Consider the following 22,765-nt stretch of genomic DNA (forward strand, 5'->3'; position numbering starts at 1 on the left):
ATATAGACGTTAACAATCGTTGTCGGTTTAGGTTTTGATTTTATCCTTATTACAATGATTCTATTGCTATCCATTTTGAAATATTCTACTCTCTTCCCCATCTTCTTGTTCATTATGAAACCTACTCCTGCCTGCCCATTATTTGAAGCTGAGTTTATTATTCTAAAATCACCTGATCAAAAGTCGCCTTCCTCTTCCCACTGAACCTCACTAATTCCTACTACATCCACATTTATCCTATCCATTTCTCTTTTTAAATTTTCCAGTCTACCAACCTTTTTTAAACTTCTAACATTCCACGCTCCGACTCGTAGAATGTTATTTTTTAATTTTCTGGTGACCCCCCTCCTTAGTAGTCCCCACCCGGAGATCCGAACGGGGGACTAGTTTACTTCCAGAATATTTTACCAAGGAAGGCGCCTCCATCATTGCTATATGAAAATGCAGAGAGCCACATTTTCTTGGAAAAAAGCAGCTATAGTTTTCCATTGCTTTCAGCTGCGCAGTACTCAGAGGACTGAGTGATGTTGATATGGCCGTTTAAGTCGTCCTGACTCACGCCCCTAACAACTACTGAAAGAGCTGCTGCCCTCTTTCAGGAATCATTCCTTAGTCTGGCTCTCAACAGATACCTGTCCGATATGGTTGCACCTTCGGTCCAACTACTCTGTATCACTGAGTACTCAAGCCCCCTCACCAACGCCAAGGTCTCATGATTCATAGAGGAGGGTTTTTACCATACAACTATTATAAAAATAAAGGTCAAAGGATATAAGCAGATACATCCATTGTTCTACACAGAATGTTAGAAGTCTGTAATGAGTTTACAAATCGAATGTGCTAAATGATAGCAATTATTACAAGTGTGTACAACTATAAAAATATTTGACAGAAGGTTATAAATTTCTGTTTATCACTTGAATCTGTATCTTGAACCAAATATTTTATTTCTTAAACAGCAATATGGTCATATGATACAAATAAAAATTGATAAAATAATAATAATAATGATACCTGATTTTTGTAACTATTTCTTTTTTTATGAGTTATCAACAATCAAAATTGCAAAAATACAAAAATTATCCTAGTAAATTATATGAGAGAAAATGTCCTGAAAAAATTTTAAATTTTGCTTCACTATAAAATTCCATTTATTAACATATCTATAACATTTTCTGATATAAAATCCACAAATACTATTAAAATCATTCAACATTTTATTCAATAACTTAGCAAAGGTGTACACAGTTACTCATACTTTGCAGCATACAACAATAGAGGCGGCATCAATCAGTTAAACTTTTGACTTATAACTACCTGCATTAAGATTTTTTTTTAAAACTGAAAACCAAAATTTTAAAATATATGTTTATAATAGTCATCTTTTGTACCTCTAAAGCAACTTGTCCTGACTGACTGATTCATAAACACCCAGCAAAAACTGCAGAAGGTAAATTAATGAAAATTTGTATATGCGTTCTTATGGTGTAAGTGGATGCTAAGGAAGGATTTTTTTAAAGGATTAAAATTGTAAACAATGAAATTTGTTATTTTTTTAATTTCTCTGTAATAAATGAAGATAATAACTTGTTTTTGGTATGTGCAATCTTCATGCGAACATCTAAAAACTAATTTTAAAATGGGGAACAAATTTTCCCCATTTCTGATTATACTAAACAAGTTATTAACTAAATTGGGGCTTGCAAATACTCTTCAGATAAATATCTAAAAACCATTTCAAGTTTTGTTCTCAATTTTTTTAAGGAGTGCAACTGTGTACAGTGCAGCGGTTCATCCAACACAACCACTGTTACTGTATGTGGAAATGTGACTGACTGTTCTTGCCTTCAGTTACTTGACTAAGAAACATAAAATAAGCATAATTAAAAAAAAGAAACATAGTATAGTCATCTCCTAGTGTTGTTTATTGGGTAACGCTAAGAACCGGGCAAAATACATTTTTACCATACAAAGTATGGGTAAACAGTTATAACTAATATTTTGTAGATGGAGGCCAACTGTTATTCTTAAGAAATTACAATACACTGATAGTTTTTTATAAATTGAACAGGCTTTAATTTTCATTTATCATTATTATTTTCACAAGCATGAGTCTAATGAATGCAGGGGGCGCAGAGCCCCTGACTAGAAGGGAAAGGCAAGTGAAGGGAGCCCTGACTGGCTAAAGTGTATATTGATGTTTGCATTTGAAATTATATTGTTTAATTTTCTGTTATTTTTCTTTGTAGCCATTCACACAGCAGCAATAGAAATGTTAACTGGACCTGATTCAGGTCGGCATTCAAGAAAGCCAGAGATAGTTGCTGATGCTGCTTATGCTATATTTTGCCGTGATCCAGCCAATAGTAAAAACACAGGCAACTTTTATATTGATGAAGATGTATTGAAAGAGGAAGGTTTGAGTCAAGTACAATTGGATCAGTATGCATGTGATCCTTGTAAGTTGATATTTGAGCAAATACATATTTTTTTTAATTGTACATTTTTACTTTTTGGTTGCAGGATTTAGTTTTATAGTGATGTATGTATTTGTAAATGTTTCACTAGAGAAAATGGTTTTTATTTAAACTATTCATTATATAGAAGCTCTGTACATTGGAAAGTTGTATAGAATAAAATTACTTATTCTATATAATGAGAAATACATAGTATTTCTCATCAGAACTTAGAAAGTTCAGTTGATATACAGGGTGGGGGTAGACTTCTGGTCTTGTAAATACCAGGTTGGGTGTCTCCTTTAGATACCCAGGTAGAACTATTGCAGATCTAAGTGTTAATGCTTTTTTAATTTTGAGATATACTCATAATACTATGCTAGAATATTATGCTATATTTACCGCTTAAATTTTTATTGCTTAACAATAAAAATTATACTTCAATGTCATGTGTTTACAATTGTGGTCAATCCAGTGATAGGCAGTTAAAATAGGGAGGTAATAGGCTACTCATTTTTCACGGTAATATTAATCTGTAGCTTATTTTTATTACTTCAAGTAAGTTTTTTATTTTTACTTTAAATATTTTATTATGCTTTGCTTAGCCCTGTAATAAAAGTAATAATATAATTTATTTATTTTGTTTTATGATAATCTTTGTTGTTTAAATCTGTATTAAAAGATCAGGTGCCTAAACTTTCACATAAAAGTTTAACTGTTTCATTTCTACAGAATGTCATGGAACAGGTTATATAATCCAAAATCTCTCTCTTTCTCTCTCTCTCTCTAAAATTATTTACTTTAAAGTAAATAATTTTCATTTTGTGTAAATTTCAATTTTGTATGTACAGATTAAACAGATGAAATAGTAAATTAAAGTCAGATAAATTAATTGCTGCATATGATGTCACTAATTCGATTTTATATGAGTTTAGTTATCGTTTGATTTATTGAATTTATAAATTTCATAGTTCATTTTGTAGTTCAACTAAATTATGCTTTTGTGTTTATTTGTTCTTTAAATTGAATTTGTTATTACTTTGTAAAAGTCATTAATTGCATATTACACTGTGTTAAATTTGATAAATAAATTAAAATAAGTTTATATATATAAATAAATATTAATATAAATATAATTCCTTGCTTGCACACCATAATGCAAGCTGATAATTCTTTGCCTGTTTTTATTTCCTCCACTAAAAAAGTTATTAATAATAAATAATAATAGTAAATTAATAAAAATTATCAGCTTGCATTCGTGTTAATTGTCTGTAATAACTCCATTGTTTGTTAATGGATTTTTACAAATGACATGTTGTCTTTTGTTCAAAATAAAACACTTAATAAATTTTGTAATAAGTAAAAATTTGATCAAATAAATAATTACAAAGATATTTAAGATTAAAAAATTAAGATGGCCGCCATTTTGAAATATTTGAAAGAACATTTTCAATTTTTTTTATTTTGTAGAATAAGACAGTAGTCTTAGATTTGTCAAATTTAATTAAAGTAGGTTTACCCATTCTTGAGAAATAATTTTTTGTTGAAAAATCACAAAATGGCATATAGAAGGAAAACAAAGCCAAATCGGACTTATGTCAATATGATTTTTTTTGCTCATTTTCGTGTCTTGAATCAGTACCTGAAGTTTGGGGAATACATCCTGGAACATTCTGTATGTGTTTTTATATATATATATACTGAAATTAATCTCCTAAAGATTCATATTATTTCTCTGTACTGTTAAATTATATTTAAATTCTATTAAATAAACCACATAGTATAGGATATTGAGATATGATATACATCTTACCTTAATTTTTGTAGAGTCTTTTATTCTTTTAATTTAAAAATTCTTTCATGAAAAATTTAGGTAAGATATATCTTATCTCAATATTGTGTACTAATTTATTCAATAGAATTTGAAAATATATATATTTGAAATTAAATAAAAGGAAATGGAGCACAGGATAACAATTAACAAAATAGATAAAGAATGTTAAATATCAGGAATCAGGAAGAGAAAACATCAGTTGAATTAGATTTTAAATGTTAACTAGCTAATAGAAAACATTATAGAATACAAAATAATAAAAATTGTTATAATCACTGTTTTATATTATTTGTCTTTTTGAATGAGGAAATTCCTGCTAATGTAGTCATTATTTTTTCCTGCAATGAACCTTTTCAGCGTTGTTGTATTAGATTAATGAATTATTATAATGTAATGTATCATACGCTCATTGATATGTAACATCATACATATCAGTTTCATTGAGATTGCTGATAAAGTAAACGGTTAAAAGAAACTTGGTTAAAAAAAGATTAAATTATAATTAGACTAAAAATAGTAAATATCACATATATGAAAATGTATATAGTAGTAATTGTAGACATGATTCTGTAATTCGTTTTTTTTTCAGCTAACAAAGATAATCTTATGCCTGATTTCTTCTTGGATGGTTACACAACACATAATGTTGGTACTGGTGCAAAAGAATTTCATGAAAAACAAAATAAAACTTCATCAGAATCCTCTAAATCAGCTGCTCCATCTGGTGGATCAGTACAAGGAATATTTAATGCCATCGAAGCTAATTTATCAAATGAACTTGTCTCCAAAACACAAGCAATATTTCAGTTTAATGTTACTGGTTTGTATAGATTTCCATTGGATATATTTTCTAATGACTGTAGCCTGTTTGTCCTTTTTTTTAAAAAAACATTATTAAAATTGGATTAAATTTGTATTAATTGGATTTAACTGAATTTATTAAAACCTTAGTAATAATTGGTAATTCACTTTTTTCATGCAAAACTGGTTTTGCAACCATGCTTCAGTGGCAATATTTAAGTGTAGATGTTGTTCTAAATATTCTCGTGATATCTTCTGTAGTGTGACAGTTTTTTCTTATTTATGTTTTTAATCCTTTGAAAATTAAAAAAAAAAGTAATAGTGAGTAATGATTATTCTAACATTATCAAAATGTAATATAATTATAATTAATAATAACACTTGCCACTTATGTCAGGTTAGCTATAATTTTTATACATTGTACATTGAATGTCTAAAAAAATTTCTAGATACTTCTCATTCAGAAAAAAAATTAATTTTTTTTTTATCCCATTTGTGCTTTCACTGATAAAGTCCATATAAATGAAAATTGTAATTAGTAGTTTTGCACTTGGTTAACCCACTCATTTTATACTGAATTTAACAAATTTATTCAACAAAATAATTGAATTTATAAAATGAATGAGTATGTATTGAGCGTTTGCAAAAGGAGTACTGCCAAAATTGATTATGCAGTATGCTAGCATTACTTAGACAGTGGTTGAAACTAGAAATAATGATATCTAATCAGTTGTGGAATGGGCACTGACACTACCCAAGGAAGGGTGAGCAATAGTTATGGCTTTATCAGGAAGTAAAGGGAGATCTCATGTTCAACCTTGACCATCTCTACTAGCTGCCATTTTGAAATAGAAAATGTTATGAAAAATCAATACACATCGTTCTATCTAATAACCACAAACCTTGTTGTAAAATTTTATAAAAATCAGAAAACATATTTGCCCATAACTGCTTTATAAATAAATGGGTTAAATGCCCAAAGGTGAAGTTAAAAAAAATCACTATTTTCCAGTAGTTTTAGATTAGGGAATTCTACCAGATTAACTTCTTTGAAAGGAATTTTTTTATAAAGAAGTTATTGCTGTATCATGTTTTCATGCATTATTAAATTAATTTGTGTTCTACCTGTTGGCAGGTCCCTGGCAGCAGCATTGTCTCCATCTATTTCTGTCCCATGCTTTCCTTTTTGTCTTATGATAATCTTTACTACCTTTTACCTAATCTTTACTAGACCTTTTATAATAGCTGAATTTTATATGTAATTACTGTTTATGTCAAGGTCAGCTCAGTGACTGTCTTATTTCTCTTATTTAGAGTTTCAAAACTGATTGAGACCAGTTAAAACTTGGCATATATTTGATGACTTTCCCATCTAACCATAATTAATTGATAGGGATACTTCATCTTCATTGATAAAGGAAATGAAAGGTTTTTGGATACAATGGTAGCTACAATTATCTCCTTATATGCTGTTAATTGAGAAAAGAGATGACCATCCATGAATTCCCCATTTTATTCTCATGAAATAGGTCTGATTCAGTAGTTAACTTGCTGGTTGTTTGAATGACATAAGATTGTTTTTATTTTATAGGTTCAGAAGAAGGTATATGGTTTGTTGATTTAAAATCCGGATCTGGTGCTGCTGGAAAAGGTAAACCATCATCAACTCCAGACGCTACTTTAACGATGGATTCTAAAAACTTTTTTGAAATGTTCTCAGGTATGTTCAGTTTATTCATAGTTATTTAATTTATTTTACCATAATTCTGGGTTATTTATGTAAATAATAGTCACATTTTCCTCATTTTTTGGGTTCAACCCAGGACATATTTTTGAAATTACTTAAAAGTCTTAACAGTTTACTGAAATGTTAAACTTTATTTATTCAGTTGTACCTTTCACCCGACAACTTTTTTCAGAAATGGTTTGTTTGTTTTAATTACATCATAAAATTCACAGCTAGAAAGTTGTGAATTAATTTTAACATTTAGCACATGTTTAACAGTAGATATTGAAAGTCTATTCCTTTCTGCAGACCAGATGTTCCCCATAATTGAAAAAACTCTCAACTAAAGCAGATGTCCCAGGCAAAGACATCACAAACTCAACCATTTTAGAAATATTGCAGCATGAAATATCAGTCTTTTAAACATATTAAAAATTGCTTTTCACTTCTCTTCAATAGTATATGGTACTTTTTCAGAACTTGAACCACAACCTACCCTTTGGTATTGAATTACCTGGTTCAACAATGTGCATTCATCAAATACAAGGTGTGTTCAAAAAGTAATGAGAATTTTGAAATTCACGGGTTGTATTAGTCTGATTCTTGGAAATGTTTTGTTGTTGTATTGGTAAACATGTCTGAAAATTATCTGTACATTTTTAGTCATATTGGTTGTTTAATCTGTTGTCAGCTGTTAAAAGGATAACATATGTTTTGGTACAATTGGCAATTTTTTATCGGTATAAATAATGGATAGAGAATTTGTATTAAATTTTGTTATAAGAATGGAATGAAATGTAGCAATCTTTTAAAAATGTTAATATTGCTTTTGGTGAGTCTGCTATGAGTAAAGCAAGGGTTTACGAGTGGTATAAGCATTTACAAGAAGGTTGTGAAGACGTTGAAGATGACGAACACCCCGGATTTCCCAGCACATCAATAACCAATGAAAACATGGAAAAAGTAAAAGTGATTGTTATGAATGATCGCCAAATCACAATCAGAGAAGTCGCTGATGATGTTGGGATATCAGTTGGTTCAAGCCATGAAATTTTTTGGATGTTTTGGGTATGAAACGTGACAGCAAAATTTGTTCCAAAATTGTTGAATTTCGAACAAAAAAAGTGGCGAATGGAAGTTGCTCAGGTTGCTAAATGAAGTCAACGATGCAGTACTACTGAAATGTGTCGTAACAGGTGATGAAACATGGGTTACAGATATGATGTTGAAACTAAGGTTCCATCGTCCGAGGCATTCTGGATCACCAAGACCGAAAAAGCTCCAGTACAGTCGAATGTGAAGGTTTTACTCTCTCTATTCTTAGATTTTAACGGCATACTACATCATAAGTTCTTGCCACAAGATCAAACTATCAATAAGGATTATTATCTACAAGTTCAATGCCGTTTGCGTGAAGCAATCTGAAAAAAAACGCCTGGATTTGTGGCGAAACAATTCATGGCCTTGCACCACGATAATGCGCCTGCTCACACTTCATTGCTTGTTTGTTAAATTTTAGCTAAAAACAACATTGTAATGATACCTCAGACACCATATTCACCAGACATGGCCCGTGTGACTGTTTTATATTCCCAAAAATAAAGAGAATCATAAAGGGCTGTCGTTTTACAAGCATAGATGAGATTAAAAGTGAATAGCTGAAAGAGCTAAACACTATTCCAAAGATCGAGTTCCAGAAGTGTTTCAGGAATTGGAAAAAGTGCTGGCATAAGCGTATAATAGCTAATGGGGACTATTTTGAATGGGATAACATTAATGTAGACGAATAAATAAAACTCTTTCCAGTTTCGTTACTCTTACTCTTATATGTAAAAATATTTATAAATTTTTATAACAATAATTTCTATGGCTAGGGGTAGAGAATCACATGCTATTTGTACTGAATTTTGTACAATGTGGTCTGAAAAACCAATTCCTAAAATAGGTCTATCTAAATCACTTTGAACTTTTCTGAACACATTTTCATTCTCCTTTCTCTTCACACTACCAAAATTACTGTTAATGTTATCAGCAGTATAACAAGCCAACATTTGTTCAACTTTGTATTTTTCACACACTGCAAGAGATACTGAGTCAAAATTTGATCAGTTTCACCTGACATTTCATTGAAATTTAAAAGTTTAACTTGAATTCCCTCTTCCAGACTGAAATATCTTACAACAATTGGAATAAATTTTACTTCACTTCTGTTTGAGCTATCCATCGTTACTGTTACGTAATTAATGTTTTCCAAAGAATGAAACATATTATCAAATATAAATGGCAAAATAACATTAACAATAATTGCCTTGGTTTTGGTTCTAGTAGATGAAAATTTTGGGTCATATAACTTTTTAACCAGTTTAGATGTGCAGTCTGATGTTTTGAAACCAAGTTCGTGTCTAGTAGTGTGATATGAGATAATAGCTTCTTTAGCAGCACACTCCAGATCACTGTTATTATTATTCCCAACATTGGCTTTAAAAAATCTCTTATGTTTGCTGAAGCAGTATCATTAATAGCCCTCCTATGTTTATCTGTTTTCACGTGTTCTTCAATATCACCCTTTCCTTTATGTGCAACAGAAAATTCTCCAGTACATAATGTACAATAAACACGTTCATTGTTACTGTCACTATACAGTTTCAAAAATTTGTATTCCTGATGCAGGTTAACATTAAACACACATTTTCCTTTGCCCATTGTTAAATGATGAGAAAAAAAATGAATATAGATAAAATGATCAAAAACATGTAGACGAGTTACTTCACACATGAAAACAACATAAATACATTGCCCCTGTTGTTTTTCCAAATGATATACTGTAGTTTAGTTATAATTATCACAATTTTCTTTTTAATTCAAACAGATTTTCTATTATTAATATACTATAAACTTCAATTGTTCGTAAAAAATAGTTGTAAGATTTACTGAAGTCTTTTTATTTATTTATTTATTTTTTTTTAACTTAATCTGTCAATATTGATACATTTATCCCATCCCTTCATTAAAATTGAAGTCAAGCTATCTTAAACATGTTTGAACATAAAGTTCAACATTTTCATTACTAAATATTTCTAGCTCAGATGTGTTTTTAGCTGACCAACAGATGAAAATCATTCTGAGCTAAATTGGCACTGTAAGTTGTAAATTGAAGTCATTGCCCTTAATTCTCAATTCTCCATTGTTTATCAAGGGTTATGGCATTGTCATGATGGAACTCATCTAATCGGTTAACCTTAATATTTTCTTCAAATTGTAGACTGAAACAGATCTTCACATTATGATTTCCCATTGAGATTATCACATTGGTTTTGGAAACAGGCTGGGAATATTTCTTTAGAACCCCAAAGTGTGGTAAATATAACCTTATCATCTGACAGCAACACCTTGAATTATTTGTACAAGTTAAACTATATTTCCATTTTATCTTTTTTTTTATTTAGGTTGGTAGTGACGTCATGAAAGGAAGTGTCTTTTCCCTTATTGGCTCGTTGGTAGATGTTTGCGAACATAGACCCATTCGATTCAATTTCTGTTTGTAAGTCAGTTATCTGGCCATACTTCGTAAATACCCTGTTTGGAAATTCAAAGATCATAAATAACGTTGAGATATGCATGATTCTGCCATTTAACAACTGATAACTGAATATAAAAGTTTGAATAACAATCTCAATACTTAAAAAGTTAAGTATGTTTAAAAATTGCTCAATCTACTTTCAACTGTTCCACATCAGTTTGTTTCCTCTCCTCTTATTTATATAACCCCCCTCTTATTTATATATTAAAAATGAATATTTCCTCTTATTCTATGTATTTTGCTGCTACTTTTCATTTAACTTCATACGTTTCATATGTATTAATTTCAAAGGGTATCTTTTATCATCAGAAATAGTACAAAGTAAAATTAAAATATTCAAGAGAAAAGCATTATTTTCACTTTAATAGTGAAGGACTTAAAAGTGTAACTTTTTGGCAACTTTTAATTGTTAAAAGTGTAACTTAGGCCTGTAGTTACCAGAGAAAATAAATAAATGTGAAGAAAAAAATAATATACAGAAAAACCTTTTATAACGACATTGCTAATAACAACAAATCAGCTGTAACAACGAAAAAATTGGTCCCTGTTTGGTATGTATTAATTTAGTACCATTTATAAAAAAAATACTTGCTATAACTACATCAGCTGTAACAATGAAATTGGGAATAACGACCTTATTTATCTTTAGATAAGTAATTTTTAGTCGGCTATAGCAAAGTTTATATTGTTAAGACATAGAGCAGATGTTTATGTAGAATAGTAAATACTGCACTGTATTCACCATTCGTTTGAACTGTCGTAATTGAACAGTAGTAACAGTGTCACAATTGTGTTTGCAGTAAGCTGTCATTTTGTTCCCAAAACCTGCGTTGAATCATTCTCAGCATTTTGTCCTGTATTTAACAACTTCTTTTGAAACAGTCATAAAAAAAATGTTACCATTACGCCTTCATCAGTTGTTAAGTTAACATAAAACACTACGTATCACTAATTGATCTTACATTACATCTAATTCGATATATAGTTCTACTTTTTACTTTTTGCTTTTCTTTTTACGGGTTTTAAAATGTCTAAAAGAAAATCACTATCTGTAGAAGAAAAAGCACACATAGTTTGTAGGTTACAGACAGGAAAAAAACACTGATATCTGTAAAGAATTATCAGTGAATCATTCAATTGTCTCGAACAATTTGGAAAAATCAAGATAAAATTAAAGAAACATATGAGAGAAGTAGTTCTTTTCATCCAAAAAAATAAGAAATATAAATAAAAAATAAGAAGTATCAAGCACTTGATGAAGCATTACTTAAATGGTTCAAGATTCAAAGAAGTTCTTATGTTCCAATAAATGGACCAATTCTATTGCAGAAGACCGAGCATTTTGCATTAAAACTGAATTTAAATTTTCGTCCATGTTCTTTCTGGATCCAATGCTTTCGTAATCATCATGATATTGCATGTGGAAAGATTTCTGGTTAGTCATCTGGTGTTCCATCTGAAGCAACCAAAAATTAAACACTTTTGACCTAAACTAAGAAGGGATACTCCAGTGATCAATTTTATAATGCAGATGATATGGCTCTCTTCTTCAAGCTGACGCCAGATAAAACTTTCAAATTTAAGGGAGAAAAATCTTCTGGAGGGAAGATGTCAAAGGAACGAATAACTCTCTTGGTTGCAGCAAACATGACAGATAGAGATAAGAGAAGACTGGTAGTTATTAGAAAAGCAAAGAAACCTCGCTGATTTAAAAACATAAGTCCTTGCTAGTGCAGTATGAATCCAATTCTTAAGTATGAATGATGTCCAAGTTGTTTGAAAGAATACTTCATGAGTGGGATTCAGAACTTAGAGCTAAGAAGCAAAAGATACTTCTTGTTGATAAATGCTCTGCTCACCCAAATGTTAAATCGCTTCAGTCAATTAAACTTATTTTTCTACCTCCAAATACAACCTCTATTTTACAACTGTTAGACCAGGGCATTCAAGGTTCATTTTTGTAAACTTTTGTTGTTAAGAGGTTAGAAATCATAGAATTAAAGTTTGAAAAAATGTTAATGTACTTCAAGTTTAATGGCTTCCACAGCATGGAATAAAGTGACAAAAGACCAATATGAAATTGTTTCACACATGCCGGTTTTTTTATCAAGAACATTTAATTTAACAACGAGTGAAAACAGTTTAACCAATGGGTTAATGAGTTAGATTTGTCTGAAAATATGAAAATTACTGACTTCAATGACTTTGTCACAGTCGATGATCAGATATAAACAGCTCCATCACTAACAGATGATGACATGTTGGCCTCTGTAGAAGTTGCCGAAAATGTGAGAGAAACAGAAAAGTTTGATGATGCTAAAGAAGAATTAAAACTGCTGACTGTTTCATAACAATACAAACATACTGTTGTAAGGAAACTTTTGTTGCTATTTCAACCCTTCAGCAATTTTTTCTTTCTGTGGACAAAATCAAAACCTAAAGAAACCTTGAATACCATACATAAAAATATTGAATTTGCTGTTTACAGCAAACATTAAACACAGACTTTTTATCAAAAATGTTTGAATTGCTACTTGTTAAATACATTTTTAGTAGTTTTGACTATGTTAATTCGTTTTTATAAAAACCTTTCTTATTGTATTGTTAATTTCATATTTTTCATACTTTACACTTTTATTTTAACCATTATGTATTAAAAGTTTTTTAAATCATTTTACGGTAAACAGTGTTAAATTTTCTCACTGTAAAATATAATTGTACTTTTATTCTATTGTTTGTTTTATAAGAAATATATTTCTGAAAAATACAAAAATAAAATAAACCTTATGGAGTAAAAATTATATGAATACTATATCGTATATCATTATATTGTATTTAATATATAATTATTATATTTGTAAATAAAAATAAAAAACCCACAAACATAAAATACAGGAAAAGAATAAAATAAATTTAATACTATTTAGTACAACACTGGAAACCCACCAGGTTGGTCTAGTGGTTAGCGCGTCTTCCCAAATCAGCTGATTTGGAAGTCAAGAGTTCCAGCGTTCAAGTCCAAGTAAAGTCAGTTATTTTTACACGGATTTGAATACTAGATCATTGATACCAGTGTTCTTTGTGGTTGGGTTTCAATTAACCACACATCTCAGGAATGGTCGAACTGAGACTGTACAAGACTACACTTCATTTACACTCATACATATCATCCTCTGAAGTATTATCTGAACAGTAATTACTAGAGTCTAAACAGGAAAAAGAAAGTACAATACTGGAAACTCTATACAGTAGTTACATATATTGGTCGATATCGTTTTTGACTATTGGCTATAGCAACTGAATTCACCCAGTCCCTAGGTCATTATAATCAATTTGTACTCTATATATTTAATTTTTTTGTTTTTTAAATAATTTAAAAATAACATCCATTAAGTCTGTGTTAGTAAATGAACTTGCCTACCAAATTATAAAGCATATAAAGAAAAAAAAAAAAATTATATCTGATTATACTCAGAGAATTAACAACATACTCTGAGAGTTAGTTTGAGATCATACTCTCAGAATATGAAGTAAGTTATTCATTTTAGTTTTAAATTTTTCTAATATTTTACAAATTTATTTTTCTTTTTTTTTACAACATGTTATTGCTAGTTATATTTAATTAATTATTTTTTATTGTAATATATAACTGGAAATTAATAAATAATATAATTGGACTGAAAATGGCCCAAGGACCAAATGTTTTCTTTGTAGTAGTGAGCTTATGTTTTATACTCAGTTTAAAAATTCATTCATAATTATTGACAATCAACTTAACATTAATACAGATAATGATAATAATCAATTAATTGCAGTAGGTAAATTTTTATGTATGAATTTAAATATTTCAACATACTGACCACTGTGCTAATAATTGTAATTGTAGAAATTTGTACCGACTTATGGTGCAGGATCCATGAAAGTCTTTGTATTAATTTTAGGTTTTCTGTTACTGTGTTTGGTGCTTATTTTGTTGTTTTACATATATATATATATATAAATTATAGTTTAATGTATTGATTAGTAGATGTGAGAAATTTTATTTTTCTGGGTTGAAAAAATTAATAAATTAGATTGTTCTATCTCGTATATTTCATAATACTGTACCCTCATGAAATTAAAACATTGGAGCAAAATTGTAAAAAAAGTAAGGTTCTGAAGTTTTATAAAGAATAAGTAATGTTTTTATTTAAAATGCTTTAATACTGAATTGGTCTGTATGTCTGGAATCTAGGTAGGTTTTGTGTTGTATTATTGAATATTATATTATTTATTGTTCAAAATGAATATTTTAAATCCATTTTCAGGTAAACTGAAACCAGCTGCTGCTTTTATGACTGGTAAATTAAAGATCAGTGGAAATTTACAAAAAGCAATGAAGTTGGAGAAATTAATGGGTGCTTTAAAAGCAAAGTTATGATCCAGTAAATGTTAACTTAGAAATAAATGGTTTATCTTTAAGAGGTATGATAAAAACAAAAATGTATGTATATTATTTTTTTTTAAAAGTAGATTTTTATATTTACGTATATGAACTATATTTTATATTTGTAAACATTTTTTTATAAAAATATTCAGTTATAATGTATGTTTATAATAATGTATTAAATTAACTATTTGAGCCAGGGGCCTGTTTCATAAAAAAAATTAAAAATAAATTAATAAGTAATAAACTATATACTTATAATACTAGTATTTTCATAAAAATACTAGTGTATAAAGTATTTTATGCAGGACTACCAGTTATATTACAAATTGTGTATACAAGTGTACAAATTCTGTTTGTTTCATAAACATATTAGATTTATAATTTTGACCCAGATTTTTGGGTGAAAATATAACAATATTGATAATTATTTTATTAGTTTTTGCATTTACAGTTGGTGTTTGATTTTATGCCTGTGGTTTTTAGTCATTCAAATTAAATAAAATGAATTTGGCATCATCAATTGATATGGAAGCAAAGTTAATATGAGATGATCAGGAATATCATATCTATACCTCCAAAAAATATACAAGTACAGAAAAAGATTTAGGTTATGTTTCAAAAACTTTAATATGGTGTTAACTAGCATCGAACCTTTCCTGAGCACAAAGCCAATAAAAATAAGTAGCTTACACCAATAACACAAATAGTATTGCACTGGCTGGACAATGATTCATGATTCTGTTGTTTTAAAGATGTGCATGATGTTTGAAAAGGCACTGTTACTCAAAACATTTTCACTGTGATAAACAGTTCTCTACTTAACCGTACTGTTTGTTGGACCAACGATGTTAGTAGATTTATTAACAATTTTTAGTGATTTGGCTGGAATGCCTACTCATTTGTGATGTCATTGATGGTATGTTAGTAAAATACTTGTCCCAAGTGAAAATAAACCAGCTTATATGGACAAAAATGAAAATCATTGAATAGATTTGATACTTGTCTGTGCTTTAAATTTTTTTTATGTTAATACTATTTGACTTTAGAGTGAAAACAACAATTGAGTGTTATAGATCAGATATTTGTGTCACAGAATGGAAGCTGTTTCCAGGAGGGCTTTTCTTGGAGACCCCATATATCACTTTAGGCCTTGGCCTATACCATTGGTATTACCAAATGCTGAAAATATACCACAAGTGCTGTTTTTTAGAGCCCATTGAAAAATGTACTACTTTGTGGATTTTTTACTGAAGGACTGAATGGAAAGTTTCCTTTTCTTGTTCACCTTAGGTAAACCCGTTCTATGCATGTAATATTGTAAAATTCTTTATAGCTTTACGTAATCTTTCAAATATGGAAGAAAGCATAGGAAAAGATTATGAAGAAAATATTGATGCATTTCCAAAATTAAATGAAAATGATGAATCCATCAATCAAATAGAAGAAAGATTATTGTTTTTCTACACCAGTTTCAATGAATAGTTAGAGTTATAAAGACAATTGTTTTTTATTTTTTTTTAATATGCAATTATTGTATTAATCCATTAAATTACTTTTAGTGTTTGAGTTCTTGTTTTATTTGATGTGAAATATCTGAAATTTACACAATATTAAAAAGGATCACATATAAATGAATACATACTTCATAGCAATACATCTTTTTTATTTACCATAGATTCAAAAACATTTTGCTATGAGCTATAGTAAAGCAGAATATTTTAATTTCTAGTAAAGAAATCATTTTTATATTCTTCATTAGTAGGAAAGTTGTTATTGTTAAAACAATTCACAATTAGATTGTTATCTCATTACAGCTAGATTTTTTTTAAGGTCTACATTGTTCATAGGATCAATGGGCTCATGAAGAGAGAATATTCACATACGCTCAGTTAATTTTAAATATGTCTTTTAACTTCTTTTCTGTTTCTGAAATCTCCAGTTTTAGTTCTAAAACTTTTAGTTTCTGGACTAAAAGTTTTCCATATATTTTTAATTCTTCACTGTTCTGATAATGACCACTTTTCGTTTTGCCTGAGTTGAACATATGACAAATCAAAACAGTGTACTAGTAGGCAAGTGATTATGTAAAACCACTGCCAACAGATGGAAAAATATAATACTTTACCTTTTTCTTGTGCACCAGTAAGTTTATCCACATCAAGGAGAAATTTTTTTTTTAAGATCCATATTTTCCATTGTATGAAGTATGTTGTTGCTGTTAGTACTACGGCATGTTGAGCTCTACACTTTTTTTATGTGTGTGTGTGTGTGTGTGTATGTATGTGTGTCAGATTAGATCCACTCTGCATGGAGTTTCAATTCCTATATCTATCAAGACAAACAATTTTGTTTTTTTTAAATATTGCTACATTTATCTGGTGTACAAAGTTAAACATCATGTCTGGACTTCCCTCCAGTTTGTATTTTATCCTAAAAATAAATAAATCTGCCATGAACTAGAAGACAATCGGTAAATAAGTTTATTAGAAAAAATATAATTGGATAATTTGATATCTTAATTTAAATAAAATTATAATTAACTATTTGCACTCATTTAAAAAGTATGCTGTATTATTTTATTAACATTTTTATTAATAAAGATGTTATTAAGTAGATTTTATAAGTAGATATAAAGAAATTTTACGTATTGTTAGGATATATTCTCCATGACAATAATATTGTTTAGTTATCTAATTTCACAGACAATTTTTAAATATTAACAAGGTGAGTTCTAATCTTGAAAAAATGGTTATAGGCCTTTATGAAGTTTGCCATTTGAGCCTAATTACTAAACGTTACTTGAAGCCTAGTTTTTGAATTGAGCAATTCACAGCCACAATGGCCATATTTCCTCAGTCAAAATTCAAAACTGAGAGGACCCCCTTTTCCTTAGGGTTCAATGAGACACAAACATGAATTATTTATAAAATGATCCTTATTGCAATTTCTAGCATTATATTTTTAATAAATTAATGACATATGTAATATTGTTATTGCTAAAAACCTGTTGTGTGTTACCGTGCACTATGAATTAATTAGTGTAGCTTACCATTATCCTTTTCCTTAGATTTTTCTTATTTATGCCTTATATAAATAAAATTTTTGTTCACGCTTTTTTTCATTATTGTCAATGAATATGCATCGAATAATTCAAAGATTTTTTTATTAAAAAAATAGTTTATAATGTTTCTTTGATTGTGGTTCAACATATTAAAGAAAACAAAACATAAATGAATAAATATCCAAACAACTGCTATGTAGATGCAGTTGACTTATGTAAAACAAGTAAAAACTTAATAATTTGTAATGTTTTATTATAATAATAATATATTAAGAAATAATTTATAAGAAAAGAATATCTTTATACAAAAAAACTTGTATACTTGTAAAAAACAGATTTTTTTTAAATTTCATATTAGTTTTTTTATGAAACAGTCAGTCCCCAGATGGTAAAAACAAGTAAGAAAATATTTATTGGAATGGAATGTATTTGGTTTCTGAACGAATCAAAATTTTAGGTTTGTCTTTATATATGGCGAGTTAAGGTGATGGGTTACACACATCTGTGGTTGTTTTTTTGTTATGCAATATCGTGATTTATTAGAGTTTTTATTGTACTGTCTTTTTATGAAATTATTAAAAATGCTATTAACAGGTTGAGTGCCAACTGGGGTTTATGGATAGATACCTCAGTATGCAATTCTTTAAGCACAAAGTCAAAAATATACAGGGTATTATTTTTGTGCTTTTTTCATGCGTAAACCTATGTGTTCTATTAGGAAACATTTAAAATGGTTTAGATATATCTAATGTAGGTATTATGACCCAAAATTCGTGCGAGGTGTATGAATTCCTTGTAGCTGTGGATGTAGCTTGAGCACCTTACATGAAAATAGTAATTTACAAAAAAAATAAGGATTAATGTATTGGCTATTTAATAAAATGTATGTTTGTTAGAAAATAATAAAAATAAGGTGTACTTTCATTAGCTGACTGGATTTTGAAAGTATATTAGTTTTCTTACAGTAGTTTAGAACATGGAAGAAATAAAAACTTAACAAACACATAAAAAATCTACTCTTGAATCATATATGGTACATTACTTCTATGTAGTACTATTCTATATATTATACTATATATTCTATATTATATAGTACTAATCTATATAGTACTTATTACTTCATTAGACTTGAAACTACTTAATATTTGCAACATGGGAGTTGATAAAACAACTGCACACATTTCTATGTTGCACTTAGCACAGGTTGTTTTCACTCTATTTGTTCGATTTTTTGCATACTGTTTACCCTTTTCTTTGTAGTAATATTTGTAGCAATTACGTTTGATTGCTTTGAAATCAATTTATGTTCTTGTTGAATATTTATTTATATCTCATTTCTGGAAAATATAACATTTACAATCTTCTTTCAATTCTGTAATAGAAATGATTTTCAACAGTCTTATAAATACTTAGACCTTTAATAATTGCAGTTGTCAAAATTAGATCAAAAATCACTTTTCGATACCATTTTGTATTATATTCTGTACCTGTGTCGTCTCTTCTTCTTTACATACGGTCTGAAATATAGTCTCACCAAAAATGGGATTATACTTTCATTGATACACATAGTTTTTTTGGGTATTAATGCCATCCTAAAATTGTGAACAACTGGATCTACTATATTCTTAATTTTATATAATATATTATTAGGAGATGCAGTTTTATTGTTACAACAATGAAACACGCTCATATTATTCATATCTGTTTCTATTCATAACTTTAGTTAAAGGGATAGAATATAGTGAATCATTCCTCCAGTGATTAATTGTTGGTAGAGGGTTCAAACCCATGTAAATAATTTTACAAAAAAAGCTGATAATTTCTTTTGTAATGGTAGGTTCCTATTTATTAATCCTTGCTTTTGAGTGAAATTACTTCTTGAGAAACCTTTTGCTGCTGTGCATACTAATTAGTTTCTAAAACAATTTTATTTATTAGTATCAGTGACAATTTCTAGAAATCATAAGGAATGCACTTTTTTGTGGTGTCACTATATCTGAATCTTTTCAAACAGGCTCATCAATGGGTTGTAAATAATTTCATTCAATTCTTCACCATCTTTTAGAGGTGCCTAATTATCTAGTTGTCCTATACCTTTAGCTGTGATATATTTACCTCCATCTCTTCTGGTTCTAAATCACCAACTGCAGGCAAATCCCAATATTAGCCTCTATTTTTCTATCATCTGAATTCCTGTCAGTCACATCATTTTCATCAATTCTATCACTATCATAACCAGTTGCAATATTATCCTAAGTAGGATCGTAATTAGAATCACCACCAAACAAATTCTCTTTGTCACTAATTGGGAGGAAAGTTCAAGTGTAATATACTATCAACTGTATAAATTAAAATTATGGTGCTTGATTGACCAGTAAAATAAAAAAAAAAAAAAAACATTCATAAATATACAATGTTGTATTACACAAAATGTAATACACAATGTTGTTGAAATTGTGGGATGTTGTATATTTTATTGAATTGCATACCTTTCCAAGCTTACACAATTTAGTGATTTTAAAAATAAATTGCCACTTAAAAAAAATACTCATAAGAGTATTTTTATGAGTAAAATAGTATTTTCTGAATTATAATAATTATCAGTTCCAAAACTACTTAGTTACTACATTGATTATTTCCTAACTGTTGCAAATGAGTTGAGTGTCTTGTATTATGCGCCATATAGTTTTCTACACATGAATGTTGTTGTTTTCATGGTCATTGTAACAAATGAATAAACTATTTTAATATCTTATACTTAAAGCAAGATACTCACAAAAGTTTTGTGGACCGTATTTTGAATTCATTATTCAACAAGGTATTACATATCTTAAGTTTATGATAATATATTGGCTTTGATTGATAAGTTTTATAAAAATCGAATAATAGTTCTTTCTGGTTTCCATATTGATGATTTATTTTTTGAAGATCTTGATTTTAGGGTTTGTCTATAAAAAATTAATATTGGTAAAATGTTCTTTCTACCACAAAATTAATTAGTTAGGGGTTCGTTGAAACAATTTTTTCAGTGGTAAACTTATGTTCATTCGTTCCAGTTTTGAGAATATATATTAAATAAGTATCTAATTAGTTTCTAAAATGAGTGTTTTGTTTTGTAATTTATAACCCCACATCCAGTGAAGTATCTGGAAAAATACTCAAGGTTTTTTTTGGGGGTGGACTAGTAAATCAGCAATTAAGAAGTTAATCTAATAATGATACTGTCTTTGAGTGCTTGATTAAAAGGAAATTAATTTTTAGTCTTATCTATACTTATTAATTTATATTGAATTTAAAATCTGTTATTTGTTATGTATTATTGTGTTTTTATGTATTTTTATACTAGTGTATTTTGTATCTTTAATATAACTACAAATGTTTGTTTTGTTATTAAAGTTTCTTTACAAAGAACATAAAATAATGATGATTTTTTTCCGATATCATGTTCATCTTTATTAGTATAAATCTACTGAACTTCTTGTATTCTACTTCACTGTTCCAAAAAAGGATTAAAGGTACAATTAGAGCACAGTCAAAATTTAATATTACTTAATCAAATTTATTATCCACACTTTGAAAACATAAAATTATGTTGGACTCTTTTGACGTAAATATGTCGTGCTTAAACAAGTTGGTGTTTATGGGTTTATTTTTGAATGGAGAAAATTTTTATGCGAGACATATTATAATTGATTAAATTTATTGAAGCCCTTAAATTTTCCCATATTGATGATATATTTTTTAAATATACAAATAATTTTAATGAATGAATTATTTAAGTGAATTATTTTATGAATTATTTTAAGTTAGCTTTCATGCAAACGTAAATTTTTTTTTTACTTTGTTTTGCAATATTTAGATTTTTTACTGACAAAACCTTAATTGTCTGTTAGTTTGACATTTTGTATGTGGTTTTGCTTTTATAATTCATGTGTTTGTTCATCTGTGCCTTATTTTTTGTGTTTGGCTGTTCTTTCATTTTGTTGTTATTAAGATTTGGTATACTTCTTATTTATGAGAAACTCTGGAATTCAAAAAAACTGTTGATTCAGGGAATCAACAACTTCAAGGAATTAAAAAACTGATGATTTTTTTATTGATAGCATTTAAGGATAATTAAAATTAAAGAGTTAACAATATTACGTTTTATTTTGTAATTGAACAAAAAATTTTAAAAATTGATTATTTTTCTTTTAATCTTTCATTTACTACAAAAATTTTCATTCCATATTTTCATGCACAAGCTTCAAGCTTATGTTATGAATTAATCATTAAAAAAAAAAAAAAAATTGTATAGTGTTTTAATATCAAATTATGATAAAACAGCTAGTATTGTAGAAAATCCTACAAATGGAATTGTTTTTAAAGACAAATCCACTTTGTTGGACCTTAGGAAAAAGCTTCTTATTAAAAAAAGTAATAAAATAGTTTAAAAATACAAAAAAAGTTTAAATATATAAATAAATGGTATACTATTATATAAATAGTTTAAATATATATAAAAATTGATAATACAATCTATAATTTTCTGTAAGTTAAAAGGTTTTGCTATATTTCATTGCTTATAATAGAAATCATGAATTTTTTTTTGGTGTCAACAAGTTCATACAGATAGCAAATTGTAAAAAAAGTTTCAGGAAAAAATATTTATGTAATATATAATAATAATAATAATAACAGATTAGAATGTAAATAGATTGACAAAAAATATCTCGTTAAAATCAAATTTTTCTTGCATTTAAATTGAGAACTATTTTGAATTGCATATTTAATGAAGTAATACCTATTTTAGGATGTTTCTTTTCATTATTTAAAGTAATACTTTCTGGAATCCCAAACAAATTTTTTTTATAGATTGACAAAAAATATCTCGTTAAA

The 22,765-nt window shown here is 28.3% G+C and overlaps 1 protein-coding gene across 2 annotated transcripts in view; it reads left to right on the top strand.

Moving 5' to 3' along the window:
- The window catches only part of Hsdl2 (Hydroxysteroid dehydrogenase like 2), a 41,934-nt gene that overhangs the window by 14,867 nt on the left and 4,302 nt on the right, over positions 1-22,765 (top strand). Inside the window, exons 5-8 of one of the 2 annotated variants that reach the window (XM_075372624.1) lie at positions 2,250-2,459; positions 4,880-5,110; positions 6,683-6,811; positions 14,705-14,861. In XM_075372624.1, coding sequence (XP_075228739.1) covers positions 2,250-2,459; positions 4,880-5,110; positions 6,683-6,811; positions 14,705-14,817 — 683 coding nt within the window. In that variant the 3' untranslated portion in view covers positions 14,818-14,861. Of the gene's footprint in view, positions 1-2,249; positions 2,460-4,879; positions 5,111-6,682; positions 6,812-14,704; positions 21,309-22,765 lie in introns of those variants that run through there. The other variant, XM_075372623.1, reaches the window with a different exon arrangement.

The sequence above is a fragment of the Lycorma delicatula genome, chromosome 8, assembly GCF_047948215.1.
Source record: "Lycorma delicatula isolate Av1 chromosome 8, ASM4794821v1, whole genome shotgun sequence".
Classification (NCBI taxonomy): domain Eukaryota; kingdom Metazoa; phylum Arthropoda; class Insecta; order Hemiptera; family Fulgoridae; genus Lycorma; species Lycorma delicatula.